Source organism: Symphalangus syndactylus, chromosome 6 (assembly GCF_028878055.3).
Source record: "Symphalangus syndactylus isolate Jambi chromosome 6, NHGRI_mSymSyn1-v2.1_pri, whole genome shotgun sequence".
Classification (NCBI taxonomy): Eukaryota; Metazoa; Chordata; class Mammalia; order Primates; family Hylobatidae; genus Symphalangus; species Symphalangus syndactylus.
In genome coordinates this window covers 139,144,336-139,159,785 of record NC_072428.2, presented here as the reverse complement: position 1 = coordinate 139,159,785, position 15,450 = coordinate 139,144,336, and the positions used below count along the sequence as shown (strand labels likewise).

At 54.5% G+C, this 15,450-nt stretch overlaps 1 protein-coding gene across 1 annotated transcript in view; it reads right to left on the bottom strand.

Moving 5' to 3' along the window:
* Positions 1-15,436, bottom strand: part of LOC129485490 (uncharacterized) — a 254,453-nt gene extending 239,017 nt beyond the window's left edge. Inside the window, exons 1-6 of the mRNA XM_063642392.1 lie at positions 15,111-15,436; positions 12,701-13,054; positions 10,597-10,700; positions 10,083-10,291; positions 6,911-7,027; positions 2,358-5,713 (exon numbers count right to left, since the gene is read on the bottom strand). Coding sequence (XP_063498462.1) covers positions 5,312-5,713; positions 6,911-7,027; positions 10,083-10,291; positions 10,597-10,700; positions 12,701-13,054; positions 15,111-15,436 — 1,512 coding nt within the window. The 3' untranslated portion in view covers positions 2,358-5,311. The remainder of the gene's footprint in view (positions 1-2,357; positions 5,714-6,910; positions 7,028-10,082; positions 10,292-10,596; positions 10,701-12,700; positions 13,055-15,110) is intronic.
* Between the last annotated feature and the right edge of the window lie 14 nt (positions 15,437-15,450).

Here is a 15,450-nt window from a genome sequence, read left to right as displayed (position 1 = left end):
GTGGCAGGCGCCTGTAGTCCCAGCTACTGGGGAGGCTGAGGCAGGAGAATGGCGTGAACCTGGAAGCCAGAGCTTGCAGTGAGCCCAGATTGCACCACTGCACTCCAGCCTGGGCGACAGAGTGAGACTCCTCTGTCTCAAATAAAATAAAAAAAGAAAGAAAGAAAAAGAAAGAGGCTCTCACATCCTGTAGCCATGCAGCAGTCTGCACAGAAGGCTGGAAGGAGACAAGGGACAGCAACGGGCTGCCCAGGTCAGAGTCAGAGTCCACATGGGACAGTGGGACATGGGGTCCAGGATGGGGAGATTTGGATAGACAAGCCTGAGAAATGGGGACCCCACCCCCACCCAATCTCCCTGCACTTTCCAGATGGTAAAGCAGGGCTGAGGGCAGAAAAGCTATTCTGTTTTCTCCTTACTCCTGCCAGGAGAAAGTGGAACAGCTGCCTCTCACCTGGAGAACAAGTAATAGCCTCTCCTGGAGCAGGGCCCAGCCTCACTCTCCTCCTCAAAGCTGTGCCTCCACTGCCCCATTCGTCCCGGCCCAGTGAGGAAGCACAGTCTCCACCCCAGGAGTATCCTAGGGCCACTGAAACAAAGGACCACACACTGTGGGGCTTAAAACAATGGAAATATATTCCCTCACACTTCCAGAGGCTGCAAGTGTGGTATCAAGGTGCCAGGAAGGCTGTGCTCCCTCTGAAGACTCCAGGGGAGAACCTGTTCCACATCCCTCTCCTCGCTTCTGGTGTTGCCGGCAACCATCCTTCCTTGACCTGCAGACACGTCCCTCCAAACTCACTCCACCATCACATGATGTCCTTCTACATCTGCGCCCTTCACATGGCATTCTCCTCTTACATGGACACCAGCCATACTGGATTAAGGGCCCATCCTACTCCAGTGTGACCTCATCTTAACTTACATCTTAATTATATCTGCAAAACCCCTATTTCCAACCTAGGTCACACTTACAGGTACTGAAGATTAGGACTTGAGCATATCTTTGGGAGGACACAATTGAAACTGCATCCCCGAGCCAGCTGCCATCAGAGCAACATGTGGCTCTGGATCGTCAGGGAGAGGATGGATGTGAGCTGGAGAAGGTGCTGGTATGGATGCCTTCCCCCAGGACTCTGGATTCTTCTCTAGGAAGGAGACCCGGAACAGGTCTTAATCATCTACTGACATGGCTCCTCAGAGCTTGGGCATGACAATGGCCTAGAGTAAATGCAGTGGAAATTCTAAAAGGTGCGGTAATGAGGAAGGGATCAGGAAGCTCTTGAGGGAGGGAACTTGTCTTGGTCAGCTCAGGCTGCCGTAACAAAATATCCATACACTGGGCAGCTTAAACACCAGAAATTCATGGCAGTGCTGGAGGCTGGCATGAGGGCACCAGCATGCCCAGGTCCTGGTGAGGACACTCTTCCATCCTCACATGACAGGGAGTTCTGGTGTCTCTTCCTCTTCCTGTAAGGGCACCAATTCCATCGTCAGGGCCCCACCCTAATAACCTCATCATCTAAGCCTAGCTACCTTCCCTAATGGCCCCATTGCCAAATACCATCATACTAGAAGTCAGGGCTTCAACATATGAATTTGGGGAGGAGAGGCACAATTCAGCCTGTAGCAGAATCCTAGAATAAATTTGCTACATGAGACAAGAGGACCTAAAGGACCAGAGGATCCTCCCTGCAATAGGTGCCTCACCTTATTAAGGTGAGGGAGGCTCAGGTGTCTCAGGGTGATTTGTCTGTAGCTGGGGTTGACAATAGGAGCTGCTGTCACAAAACTGACCTCCCTGGTGCCAAGAGAAATGATGGGATTCCAACTTCAAGAGCTGTCTAGGATCTGAAGTATTGGTAGCCCATCTTGATAGGACCCAATGCTGTTCTTGGTTCACTTTTACACTTCTAGGACCTTTGTTAAAAATGAATCATTGGCCGGGCATGGTGGCTCACGCCTGTAATGCCAACACTTTGGGAGGCCGAGGCAAGCGGATCACAAGGTCAGGAGTTCGAGTGAAACTCGTCTCTACTAAAAATACAAAAATTAGCTTGATATGGTGGCACGTGCCTGTAATCCCAGCTACTTAGGAGGCTGAGGCAGGAGAATTGCTTGAACCCGGGAGGTGGAAGTTGCAGTGAGCTGAGACGGTGCCACAGAACTCTAGCCTGGGCGACAAAGCAAGACTCCGTCTCAGGACAAAAAAAAAAAAAAAAAAAAAAAAGAATCATTTGGCTGGGCACAGTGGCTCACTCCTGTAATCCCAGCACTTTGGAGGATGAGGTGGGCAGATTGTGTGAGCCCAGGAGTTCCAGACCAGCCTGGGCAACATGGTGAAACTCAGTCTCTACAAAAAAAAAAAAAAAAAAAAAAAAAAAAAAAAAAAACCAGGCATGGTGGCATGCACCTGTAGTCCCAGCTACTCAAGAGGCTGAAATGGGAGGATCACCTGACCCCTGGGATGTCAAGGATAAAGTGAGCCGTGATTGTGCCACTCCACTCCTGTCTCAACAAAGAAATGAATCAGTTGATCTGACATTGTCAAGAATAGTAACAGTGGCTCACATGTCACCACCTAGTTGTCATCCTGCATTGAGAAGAGTCATGGTGAAATTGACACATTTTTTCCTTGCTTAGTGAAGTAGAAAATAAGGGTGTGTCTTACAATCAATGGATCTTAGATTCAATGAAATACTGGAAATGTATTAACAACTGTTATTTAAGGCAGGAAATGGTAAAGATGTGTTGTTAAAATTGAGAATGGCATCACTTATGAAAACATTTTAATTATTCTTTCATTCCACAAACATAGGGGCTTTCCATGTGCAGGGCACAGTGCTGGACACTGAGGCCTCTGCCCTCCAGTGCCCATCCAGGGCTTGGTCCTCCCAGCCCACCTGGACTCTGCTTTTCTTTGGGACGTTGTCCCGGACTTCCGTCCATCCAGTACTTCTTTTCAGAACGTCAGAATGGAAGCACAGGTGAAAATCACTACATTTCACCACTGATCATGGGAACCTAGAGTGGAATATCATTACTGCATCACAAACAAGATCACAGACAGGGTAAGAAGGGGGAGAGAAGAAATTTATAATTCCTCATAAACAGTTCCTTATTTACAGAGGTTGTAAGTGATTATGTAAATCACAGAGCTTCCAACTAAAACCAACTCAAGCTACAAACGTGAAAGTCCAGGGGCAGTGCCAGAGCCACCTCACTTGCCCGAGTGCTGCTCTCCAGGGCTTGCTACCATCTGCTCGTGTGCCCCTTAAAGCGAGGGCAATGGTAAAGACAGCACCAGCCTCTAGTCCTAGGAAGCACACATGCATTCATGTCAAGCACTGGGGGTTGAGTGGGGGGGAGGAGGGGGACGGGATTATCTGACAGCTGAGGATCTAGGGGATCCTGGCCGAGTCTGGGTCGCAGCTGGAGCCCAGTTGTGGCTGAGATCTCCAGTAGCTGAGGAGGAACTAATGTATCAAAATGGGAGGGTCCCAAACTGGCCGGCCACCATAAGTGCCTGCCTGAAAAGCCCAAGGGATTGGCCTAAATCTTCAGATGGTGGCGGGGCTGCCAGGATCTCAAGGGGGCTTCTCAGCTGCTGGCAGGCCACAGGTTTCCTATCTCCCTTCTGCTCAACCTGTAGGTGCTTCCGCAACATTTACTGCAGCCCATGTTGCCTGCCGTTGTCTGTGTGTCCTCTGCCAGGTTTCACCATTGATGTCAGATACCCCTCCCAGCCCCACAGCTAGGAACCAGGCCTCAGTCTTCTTTGTATCCCAGTGGCTGGCACAGGTTGGATCCTCAGAAAGCCCCCTTTGCCTGGCTGCACCAACAATGGCTTGAAGGCAAATATTATACCAACTGGACAGTGCCCTGTGAGGGCCAAGATGGCTGGTCCTGAGCACTTGGCCACAGCCAGCCCAGGCCCTTCTGGGACACATGGCCCACAAAGCTGCCTTTCCCAGGTAATGGGAAGCAAGGGGGAGGCAGAAATCAGAGAACGTTTCCATGAAATCTTACAACTCACCAAGGCTATTGGATTCGCATCTGAGGGACGCTTGGGCTCAGCTTATTAAACAGGAGGCTGGGTCAGGCCTGGACTCCGTCCAAGGCCTCCTGCCACCACTGCCCACCCTAGGAAGCACTTTAGACTAATCTTCACAGTCAGCATCCAGGAAACCAACGGCTATGGCTAAGAGTGAGCACCTTGGGTGTCCCTTCAAAGCACTGAGTAATTACATCTCCTAACTGGGACCTTTGTCTCTGAAAATCACTCCCCTAAGAGAACAAGGCAAAGCCCACCACTCCTGCGCACCCCATCTCCAAGCCCAGGCCTTCCCCTCAGTGAGGCTCAGGTGTTTGGGACTGGCCTCTATCCCAGCCGCCTCCCTGCAACGAGAAGCCCCATGGGCAATCGCAGTGCCTGGGAGAACAGCCCTCTCCCGGGAAGCCAAGACCATGGCCAGAATACTTTGACCTGGCCAAGAAGTGCCCCCCAGGAGACGCTGCCTGGATTTAAGGGGCACCAACTGCCCCTGCGCCCTGAAAGCCCCTTTAGGGAGCTCTCTGGGTGCTACCCACATTCTCCATCTTCACACGAGAAAGAGAACTGGGCAAGGGACCCCCACCCAAGACCTTCCTGATCACCACTGCTCTGCTGCCTGTCCCCAGGGCACCTCCTGAGGCCCAGCTCTGTACCGGTGCCCTCAAATCTGAGTGAGGCAGAAGGATCACTAGGGAGGCTCCCCCACACTGCACCCTTGAGGCCCGTGGGCAGCTCATCGGTCGGGGAGTCCCTCTCAAAAACCGGGCAAGATGGAGAGGCCTGGCTAGCATGGCTGTCCTGGTGACGCACGAGCCAGGAGGGACGGGTGAAGCTCTCGCCACAAGGGCTGCAAGGATAGTGCTTCTCCTGCGAGTGGCCATACAGATGACGCAGAAAGCCGGGCTTCTGTGTGAATCTCCTGCCGCACTGGGCGCACTGGAAGGCGCACTTGCCCGAGTGCACCCTCTGGTGCACGGTCAGGTTGGCCAGACGCGTGAAACGCTCGTCGCACTGCGCACACTGGAAGGGCTTCTCGCTGATGTGTGTGTGCCGGTGCTCCAGCAGCGTGGACAGGCGGCTGAAGCAGCAGCCACATTGCGCGCACTGGAAGGGCCGCTCACCTGTGTGCGTGCCGGTGCTCCAGCAGCGTGGACAGGCGGCCGAAGCGCTTGGCGCACTCGGCGCACTCGTAGGGCTTCTCCCCGATGTGCGCGCAGTAGTGGGTGTGCGCGTCGACCGGTGGACGAAGGTCTTGCCTCATTGGGCGCAGGTGTAGGTGCGCTCGGCCACGTGTGCCCGATGGTGGCTGGCGGGGGTGGCCCACTGCGCGACGCTCTTGGGACACTGAGCACCAGCGAAAAGCCAGGGGCCATGATACGCGCACTGGTGCGGCGCACTGAGCTCCTTCCAGCCGAAGCTCTGGCCACACTGGGCGCAAGGTGGGCACTGCTCTGTGCCCCTAACAGCTGGCTCAGCCTGGCTCGGGGGGCCTGGAGGGAGGGAGGCCACCTCTCGCTCCCTGGGGTCAGGAAGCAGACCCCCACAGGTGCTTCCCCAAGAGCCCTCCTTGCCAGGCACCCCCTCCAGCAGCCCAGACTGGCTAGTGGCCCTCAGACCCTCCCTCCAGACTCCTCTTCTCTTTGCGGCCCAGACAGGTCTCTGCGGGCAAAGGACACAGAAGGGTACAGCGAATGAGGCCTCCCTGCCACAGGCTCTGCAGCCAGACCACCTGCCCTTGGCTCTCCTGGAGTCTGAAGCCTGGGGCTCAAGCATCACTAAAGGCCCCACCCTGGCCTAGCCTCCGTCAGCTCCCATTGTCCTCTGCCAGGTTCCACCCTGTGCTGTTCCACCTAAGGCTCCCCCGTTCATCCACCTCTGAGCCTTGGCCTGAGGGTCCTCTCCACCCAGAACATCTCTGGCCTCCTCTTTGCCTCTCACCCAGGCTCTAAGCCCCTCTCAAGTCCCACCTCCCTCTCACGGAGGCTCCAAGACCAGCCTGGTGACATATTCCCCAGCAGGACCTTCACCTGGGCCACCTGTGGCCACTGAGACACCCCTTTTACTATAGTTGAAAGACAGAACACCTTCAGCTGTTTGCACATCGTAAGCATATGTGCTTTTTCTTAGAATACTGGCCATCTTGGCTGGGCGTGGTGGCTCACACTTGTAATCCCAGCACTTTGGGAGGCCGAGGTGGGCGGATCACGAGGTCAGGAGATCGAGACCACGGTGAAACCCCGTCTCTACTAAAAATACAAAAAAATTAGCCGGGCGTGGTGGCGGGCGCCTGTAGTCCCAGCTGCTCGGAGAGGCTGAGGCAGGAGAATGGCGTGAACCCGGGAGGCGGAGCTTGCAGTGAGCCGAGATGGCACCACTGCACTCCAGCCTGGGCGACAGAGCCAGACTCCGTCTCAAAAAAAAAAAAACAAAAAAAAGAATACTGGCCATCTTTTGGGTCAGATTCTGAAAGGGCTCTGGCTGTAGACACAGCGGTGCCCCTTCCCACTGTGTACTGTCTGTGTTCGTCTTCTCTGAGTGGAATCTGTGTCTCACGCATTAATGAGCCCCTGCAGCGCCCAGCACCATGCTGCCTACAGACAAGTTCATGGAATGAACAGGAAACAGGATCAGGAACAAAAGAATAATTACGTGCAACTACATGGGAGGACACCACGCAGCAAGCACACAAGATTCTGCGGAGACACAGCCAAGGCTGGGCGCTGCCTTCCCTCATGAACCTCCTGCAGGAGAAGGCCCCGCTAGAGGCGCTGGCGCTGTGAGGCCCCCCAGGGGACGCCATGTCTCCTAAGGCCCAGGGATACAGGCCTGGGGAAGACATGGCCCAGCATGCCTTACCTGAGCACAGGTGTGCCACAGTGGTCTCCTGTGGGCCCTGCTGGCTCCTCCCACTTGCCCCTTCCTCTTGCTTGATCCAGGACGGAACTCCTGGGGGCGTTTCCAGCTGGCCTGTGTCTAAGGGAAAGAGGAAGAGGCCCTGAGGTCAGCAGGTATCACGGGGCATCTTTCCTCTCACAGCCTCTGTTGGGACCACGACACCAAAGAGACTCCCAACAGAACTGTAGGTCCCAGCAAAGCACATCCTGGGGACGTGTGACATGGCAGCGAGTCAAGCCAGGGGAGCTTAGCCTGTGAATGATGGGCTGTGAGCTGCGACGGGGACGACCAGCCATCTTCCAATGCCATCCACCCCGCTTCAACACTAACAGAGCATTTGGTGTCGTGCTGGGCATGTGGCCTCCTAGACTCCAGACCTTGTTGCTGGGCCTCCCTGCAAGTAGATGTGCCCTGTGGCTGGTGTGACTAATGGATGTGAGGGGTGCTGCCTCCTCCAGCTACAGGACTTTTGACAGTGGATTCGCGGCCTCTCTTTTTTTTTTTTTTTTTTTTTAGAGACAGAGTCTCGCTCTGTCGCCCAGGCTGGAGTGCAGTGGTGCAATCTCGGCTCACTGCAAGCTCTACCCCCTGGGTTCACGCCATTCTCCCGCCTCAGCCTCTCGGAGTAGCTGGGACTACAGGCGCCCGCCACCACGCCCGGCTAATTTTTTTGTATTTTTAGTAGAGACGGGGTTTCACCGTGGTCTCGATCTCCTGACCTCATGATCCACCCGCCTCGGCCTCCCAAAGTGCTGGGATTACAAGCGTGAGCCACTGCGCCTGGCCGGATTCGGCCTCTCTGTACCTCAGTTTCTTCATCTATGATATAAGGAAACTGAGAGTTGGAATAAGCTTAAATGGGTCAATGTTTATAAAGTGCACAGTAAGTACTAAATGTACAAGAAACCAATGTGTTTGGTTAAAGGGAAAGGCATCAACTAAAAGGAAAAGGGAAAGGGCACCCCAACCCCCCAGCCCATCCCCTTGCTTCCTTCAACAGGGCCGTGGGCATGGTCGCGGGCCATCTCCAACCACAACAACAAGGCCTGGCCCCAGGAATGGTGGAGCGATAGGCTGGAAGGAGCCTGGGCCTGTAAGCTGCCAAACAAGCTCTGTCGGGAGGGAGACCACCCCCTGCCGTATGGAAGCTGTGGTTTTGGTTTTATGTTTTGTTTTCTTCAGTCTCTGTTACAGCAGCCAAACACAGACCCTACAGTGCCCTCAGGTGGGTGTCCTTCAAGGACTGGGCGGCCTCACCAATCTGTGCCCACCTCTAAGGCCTATCTTAAGATCAGGGAATAGTTACTGCTCTTCTTCCTGCTCCAGGCTTGACACAGGGTAGGCACATTTTTTGTTAAATAAATGAATGGAGAACATTCCAAGCCACCCATATCTAACTGCTGTCCAGTCGCTCAACGCTGCCAGATTTTATAGCCAGGGCACAGCTCACTTCTTTCTGTCATACACGAGGCACTTCTGACACAGCCACTCTGAAGACTCCAGCCCAACCTGGCTGCTACACACCAGGCTGGCTCCACGATTAACCAGGGCCCTGGAAACCGTTTCAGAGAGGAAGTTGATCAAAATATATCAACACGAAAAGATCCTTAAGACATATTGTTGAGTGAAAACAGCAAACTGCAGAAGATATGTAAAGTATATCTGTGTGTTCTTAACCCCTATATTTTCCTACAGTACACACAAGTATGTATTTGCATGAGAAAACAGCCTGAAAGGTTATGCAGCAAAATGATAATAGTGGCTACCCTAGGAGGGGCCTAAGGTTGGGCGGGTGGCCAGCAGACAGCTGCTTAGCTTTGCCCATGACATCCACATTGCCAACGTATTTGTGTAAGAATCCATTTGCATAATCAAAACATAGACACTTTCAACATCTAGAGGCGGGTCACTTTCTGTTCAGAGGGATCTCTGAGCCTTGATTCTCAAACTAACGGCACCAGAATCACGGGAGGAAAATGTTGAAAGTCCAGTGCCCAGAACCTGCCCGTACCTAATGAATGAGCAGCCCGTTTACACTGCTTCTAGAATTCTGGCAGGAACAGCCCACCTGTGGAAACATCCAACAGATAAAGCAGTCATGCACCCACACTGTCTGGGGCCTGCACGCAAAGGGTTTAGAAGCAGCTTTTAGGAGTGAGGCCCAGACCTGGGGGGTAAACAAAGCTCTCTCCTGGAGAAATCTGGAAAAGCTTACAGAGAGTGGAAAACAAGAAGTAACTGCTAGAATGGCAAGGACTACCCAGACCGCAGGGCAACCCTAACCCCCCTGCACAGGCCTCATTCCTCCACCCATGCTTCCTCGAGCTGCCTTCAGGTGCAAGCCCAGCCTCATGGCAGAGCCGTGCCTGGGGCTCTTTGGCCAGGCCCTGCCTGCTGCTTTGCATCCCCCTAGGAGCTGCTCAGCCCTGGGGACTGTGGCACCGGCCACAGCCTCTGAACATGCCCCAGTCCTGCCCACACCTGCTGCAGGGGCCAGCCAAGGTGGCTGCAGTGCCTGGGCCCAGCTCCCCTCCCTGCACCACAGGGGAGGAGCTGTTGGCCAGGCTGCTGCTGTAATAGCGCTCAGTGACACCACAAGATCCACGGTCCGCCCAGCTGGCCTCTCGCTCAGGGCTCCCCAGCTCGGGTTATGTGACCTGCATCCTGCCACACCCCACCCCTTACTCAACAACCCTGCCCTCTCTGTGGTGCCCCCACCCCCTGCAGGTGCCTGGAAATGCCACTTTTAGCCTTGGACCTACATGCCAGCCACTCAGTACCCTTGTCAACCCCCACCATCTTCCCCACTCTGGGCTCACTGTGACTTAATTTACCTACTCAAAGAGTCTGCTTCACAGGGGAGCCTTCCTCCCCAAATCTAAGAATCTAGAAAGCAAGCAGCAGTATCTTGGCATGATCCACTGTGTTCTAAGCAACCAGCTCCAGGGTTCCTGTCCTTCAACTAGAATGGTCCCACTGTCCCCCATGTTACATGTTTCTGGTTATCACTGGAATAAAGGGTTCTCACCCTAAAAAAAAAAAAAAAAAAAAAAAAAAACTGCATTGGACAACTGAGCTCCTATTCTGGTTCACTGTTCATTTAATAATTATTTATTATTTATAATCTCAGTACATGCCAGGCACCATGTAAGGTGCTGGAGGAAAGGGATATCACAGCAAGACTCAGTCCCTTCACCCAAGGAGAGTGAAGCCTGGAGAGGAAGCAGGAATTAGGCTGCAAAGTGAGGAGGACCTGCACGCAGGCACCAAGGGCCCTGGAAGCAGACGCAGCGTCAGGGCAGGTCTCACGGAGGCCGCCAGCCCGTCGCTCCTCCCGGAACCCTGCATGCACCACAACAGCCTGTCTCAGGTTCCTGGTGTCTGCTATGCCCTCTGCCCTTCCCCTCAAGCCTCCAGACTGGTCTCAGGCCAAGCGATGGCTCGAAAGGGACATGGAGTGTGGGAAATGGCCCAGGCCCTCTCTGGGTATCAGAACACCCGGGTCTGCCCCTGACTGCCAGCTGTGAGGCCCAGCAGTTCACTTCCCCCCACCTCTGCCTCTGTTTCTCCAGGGGGGGCCTCCTGACACCAGACGCCCTTACCAGATGCAGGCGGAGAGGCCCAGGCCCACACCCTGAGGGACTCACCAGTGCCCGGGCTCTGGCCCCTCTCCACACTGGGCAGGCTGCAGCTGCCTGCCTCTCTCCTTTCTCCACTGGCACCAGAAGATCTGGCTTGGTGGTGGCCCGGCCTGTGGGGAGGAAAAGGGCAGTGGCAGGGCCGTCCTCTGCAGGCCTGGAAAGGGAGGGTGTCCTGCCAGGCCTGGAGCAGCCTCTTCAAGGCATGTGTTGAGGGGCATGGAGAGTAGAGCGGGCAAGGCCTCTCAGTTTTTTGGGCCAGAAGTGAGTGCCATGAAGCCAAGAGGAAGAGTTCCCATCCACTGCCCACACAGACAAGTCACCTAGTCCAGACAGATGAGGAAACTGAGGCCCAAGAGTGGGGCTGGCCATTCATGGCAGTCAGGCTCAGGCTTCCTGCTGCCCTTCCTTCCACGTGCTTCTCCTTCCCCGCCTGAGGCCAGACAGCCGCCTCACCCTGCCTCCCACAGCACACTGGGACCCTTTTCTGAAGGAGGAACCTCTGCAGCCAGGCAAAGAGAGGGAAGGCACTGTGTTCTGGGCCTCAGCCTCCCAACGAGGGGAGAGACTGGACAAAAAGCCAACTGCTCACCTGCCCAAAGCAGTGAGAATTCCAGGTTCATGCAGGAGAGCTTGGGAGTTGGGTAGCTATAAAAACCCAGGTCTGATCAAGTCTCACACGAAGACGCACACCTGCCTGAAGGAGCGAACTTCCCAGGGCTGGCCCTCGTTTTCTGGACCTGGGGCATCCTTAAAAGCAGGCCTGCCAAGCGCGGTGGCTCACTCCTGTAATCCCAGCACTTTGGGAGACTGAGACGGGCGGATCACCTGAGGTTGGGAGTTCACGGCCAGCCTGACCAACATAGAGAAACCCCGTCTCTACTAAAAATACAAAATGAGCCGGGCGTGGTGGTGCATGCCTGTAGTCCCAGCTACTCAGGAAGCTAAGGCAGGAGAATCACTTGAACCTGGGAGGCGGAGGTTGTGGTGAGCTGAGATCACACCATTGCACTCCAGCCTGGGAAACAAGAGCAAAACTCCATCTCAAAAAAAAAAGCAGGCCTACAATTCATCCTTCTTTGCTCAGCAGGAATCTCCTGAGAACTCAGTGTGCAGAGTGCAGTGTGGGAGTCCTAGAGATGCAGATGTAAACCAGGGGAGGCCCCAGCTCCCCAGGAGCAGACAGGCTGGCGAGCCACAGGTGTGGACGCAGGAGCTGCCTCTGGCACCACGCGAAGGGCAGGACAGCGAGGAGCAGACTCCAGTTTTACTCCATGAGACCTGGAACAAGTCACATAACCTCTGTATTTCATTACATAAAACCTCAAAATGAGAATGACAGATACCTTCTACCTGCCTAAAGACAGAGGGCTGAACAAATGATCTCCACATGCTTCCTGAGATTCAGGAGTCTCATGTGATTGAATAAAGGAGTAAAACCAAGGTGTGGAGGCCCCCAGAGGCCAGCCTCTTACTCAGGAAGCTCAGGGTCTCGCAGCTCCCCTTCACAACACGTTTGCAGAGCTCCTTCTATGAGTCCTCCAGGCCGCCACCCTGCTGCTCTGAGAAATACCCGATCGTGTCTTCAGGAGTCACGGGCACCTGGAAGTACGGGTTGCCTGCACCCACCACGAATAACAACCATTTCACAGAGCAGCCAAAACCAACTCCGGTCTCCGCTCCCTTCCCCCGAAGCAGAGGGCATCGTAGGCCAAACTACTAAGCAAATGCAAACTCAACTCCATCACACTGCCTTCAGCTAAAGGGCAGAACCAGTGACTAATGGGATCCAGGATCGGGGCTCCTGGGTTCTCCTCCCCTCTCCCAGGCACACATATCTCCTACTTGTGCCAGTCCTCACTCTCAGAGATCATGTACAACCACTGCTGCACAACCATATCTCTCCCAACAAACCCCATTCCATCTTCCAAAGCAGACATTTTTCTGTGTCACAATTTTCCTCTGACATTTTTCAAGCCCTTTAAAGTCAACTAGTGACTGCCTTGGATGCCCAGAGGTCAGGCTTCAATAGCCAAGGGGCTCCCTCCGCTATGCGTATGGCGACCCTACAGAGTCCAGGCAGGGTCTCTCCACCCACACCCAGCTCCCGTACCTTGGGGGCCTCCCCCTTGCTGCCCAGGAGCAGCCACAGCATCCAGAAGTTTCTGTTGCGCAGCAGGTTCTCCACGTTCTCCAGCCGCCTCTGCAACAGCCGGTACTCCTGCAGCAGGGTCCCCAGCATGGCCCACTTGCCCTCCAGCTGGTTCCCAAACTCCACAGCCACCTTCTCACAGTCGGCCTGCTTCTTCTTGGCTGTCCGTGTGCACCCCTCCAGGCTCTGTAGCCAAGCAGCCTGGGGTTCCATCTTCTTCTCCATCGCCTGAACAGCAGCCACAATAGCCAGAAGGGGGATCTCTGCAGATCAGATCTGGGCCTCTCCCTGGAGGTCAGTCCGCATATGCCAGTCCTGCAACCAGACACAAGTTCACGAATCAGCCACCAGAAGGAGAGCAGCCATTCCCAGATACGGGAAGGTCAGGATTCTCCGGAATGGGGGAGACGTCTTCTGAGTGCCAGGGGGCCTCACTAGTCAGACCCCCAAACGAACCCACCTAATAGTCAAAGACAGCAGACACTGGACCCCACAAAGCCCCCATGAGAAGAATCCTGAACCAAGACCCAGGGGCAATGGAAAATGACATAACCAACATTACCATCATAAATGAACAGAGAGTGGATCCCAGCTCTACCACTCACTGGCTCTATTAACTCAGCCAATTAACCAACTAGAGAACATGGCCAGCAGCAGGAGCCAAGAAATGGTGAGAAGCCCAAGTCCAGAACACCTGCCAGGGGACCTCAGGTCCAATGCACACCCAGGCAGCAATCTGAGTCCTCACCTTCTTCTAGAACAAGCGCACACCCCTTAGTGGGCTCAAGGGGAGAAAGGCCTGTTGTTCTGCCTTGGTGATCTCTAAGGCCCATCCACCCTGACATCTACTGGTGTGACTTCCTGCCCTGCCTGATACCACATCCCCATGATCCAGGTGCCTTGTCAACCAGCCCCAGGGTGGTCTCCACCCTCCTAGCTGCCAGGCAACAGGGGCCAGAGAAAGTTGAAAGCAGAAAAGGAAAGAACAAGGAAACATTACAAGGAATACCCTGTTCACAGGAGGTGGAAAATGTATTGTGTATTGCTGGAAATAAAATTTTAAATCCAGGAATGCCTCAGTGGGGAACAGTTGAGGTATAAAGGGAGCACTCCTGGAAATGGAACTCACCTAGAACTTGACTCAGTGCCTCTCCTGCCATCTGAATCCTGCACAACCTGAGGTCAAGCCACATTACTTTTCCAAGGTTCTATTTTCTCACTTATGGGGACATCCTAACTTCCTTCACTCCTAAGGTGGCTGTGTGGATGAAATGCACTGAAGATATGAAAAAGCACTCATGGTGTATGACATTAGTAGCACCTGTTATATTCTTAAAAACAAATATAAAGGCTATGGACCAGTGATCTGAATGTGTTATGAACCAAAGACTGTGATTAATCCAATTCTGTGCAACTGAGTTTCTCATAGACCTCCCCGATAAACATACTTAGCAAAGTGTCCCACAAATACCAGGTACCAGACATCAGATACCTGGCCCTTTCCTTCCCCTCACAGCATGGCTCTCCATCCTCAAGTCTGGACTCTGTCTGATACAATGAAGTGGAGCCCAGAGGAGGCAGCACTGTCGTCACAGATTAGGGGCAAACATCCTCAACTCCCTGCAATGCCCTGCCACAAATGTGCCACCCGGGAATGGATCCAAAACTACTGCAAACCTATTTATACTAGGAGATGGCCCCTTTACCTTTAAAAACCTATGAAAATATCAACAGTTCTTACGCAGGCCAGCAATGGCCTAGGTCAAGCCTGAGCCTGAAGCCCCTAACCAAAAGTCTTCACAATGCAGATCCCCTCAGCAGCAGCCAGAAAGACTCGTCAGGGAATTTTGGAAAGAGTGGGCAGGCATCAGAATCCTCCTAACTGGAATCAGAGCTCAAGTCTAGAGCCCACCTCACAGCCAGGAGCCAGACTCTGGCTCCACCAGACTGCAGCGGACATCCCTCCCCAGGCCATGGCACTGGTCTCAGCTTGGAGGGAGGGGTGGATCTTTGAGATGGTCGACTTGGGGGCGGTGCCAAAAGGCGGGTCCAGAAAGAGGAACCTTGGAGAGTCGGGAATGAAGACGTCCACAGTCCACTGTCCCCCCAGAGCCGCGTCCAGTGGATATCAGGGCTGGAGGGAACCTCCAAATCTTGTGTTTGCCAATCACCTTATTCCACAGGCAAGGAAACGGAGAGCGAGAAGGGCGTTTATCGTGTGGCCTTAGGAGTCCTTGTCCTCCTTCTGCCACCCGGGCTGAGCCCTCCCCAGTTCCAGGAGGTCGCCGGGGATGGTGGGGGGTGGGACATCCTCCTGGCGAATTCAGGACTCGGCTCCACGTCCCCAAGCCTGCAAGAGAGTCGCCCTTACCGGAGGCGCAGCCGCCTTGGCCATGGCCCTGTGCTGGCCGGCCTGGGCAGGCAGTCGCCGCTGCTGTTACGCGCGGCCCCACACAAGCCCGGCTGCGCAGTCTTCGCAGACGGCGTCAGCCCTGCTTTCCCCGCATGGACCGAGCTCGCGGGGCCGCCGGGACTGGAGACACGCGGAAAACGCGTCCGGGCGGCAGCTGTGCACAGACTCAACGGGTTGCGACCGGGTGGGCACCGCCCACATCCCGAAGCCAGATCCCCATTGGCCGGTGCTGGAGGCCCCGCCCCCGCTTGGCTGGAGCCTCCGACCCAGTGCCAGCTTTTCATTGGCCAGCCCGGGA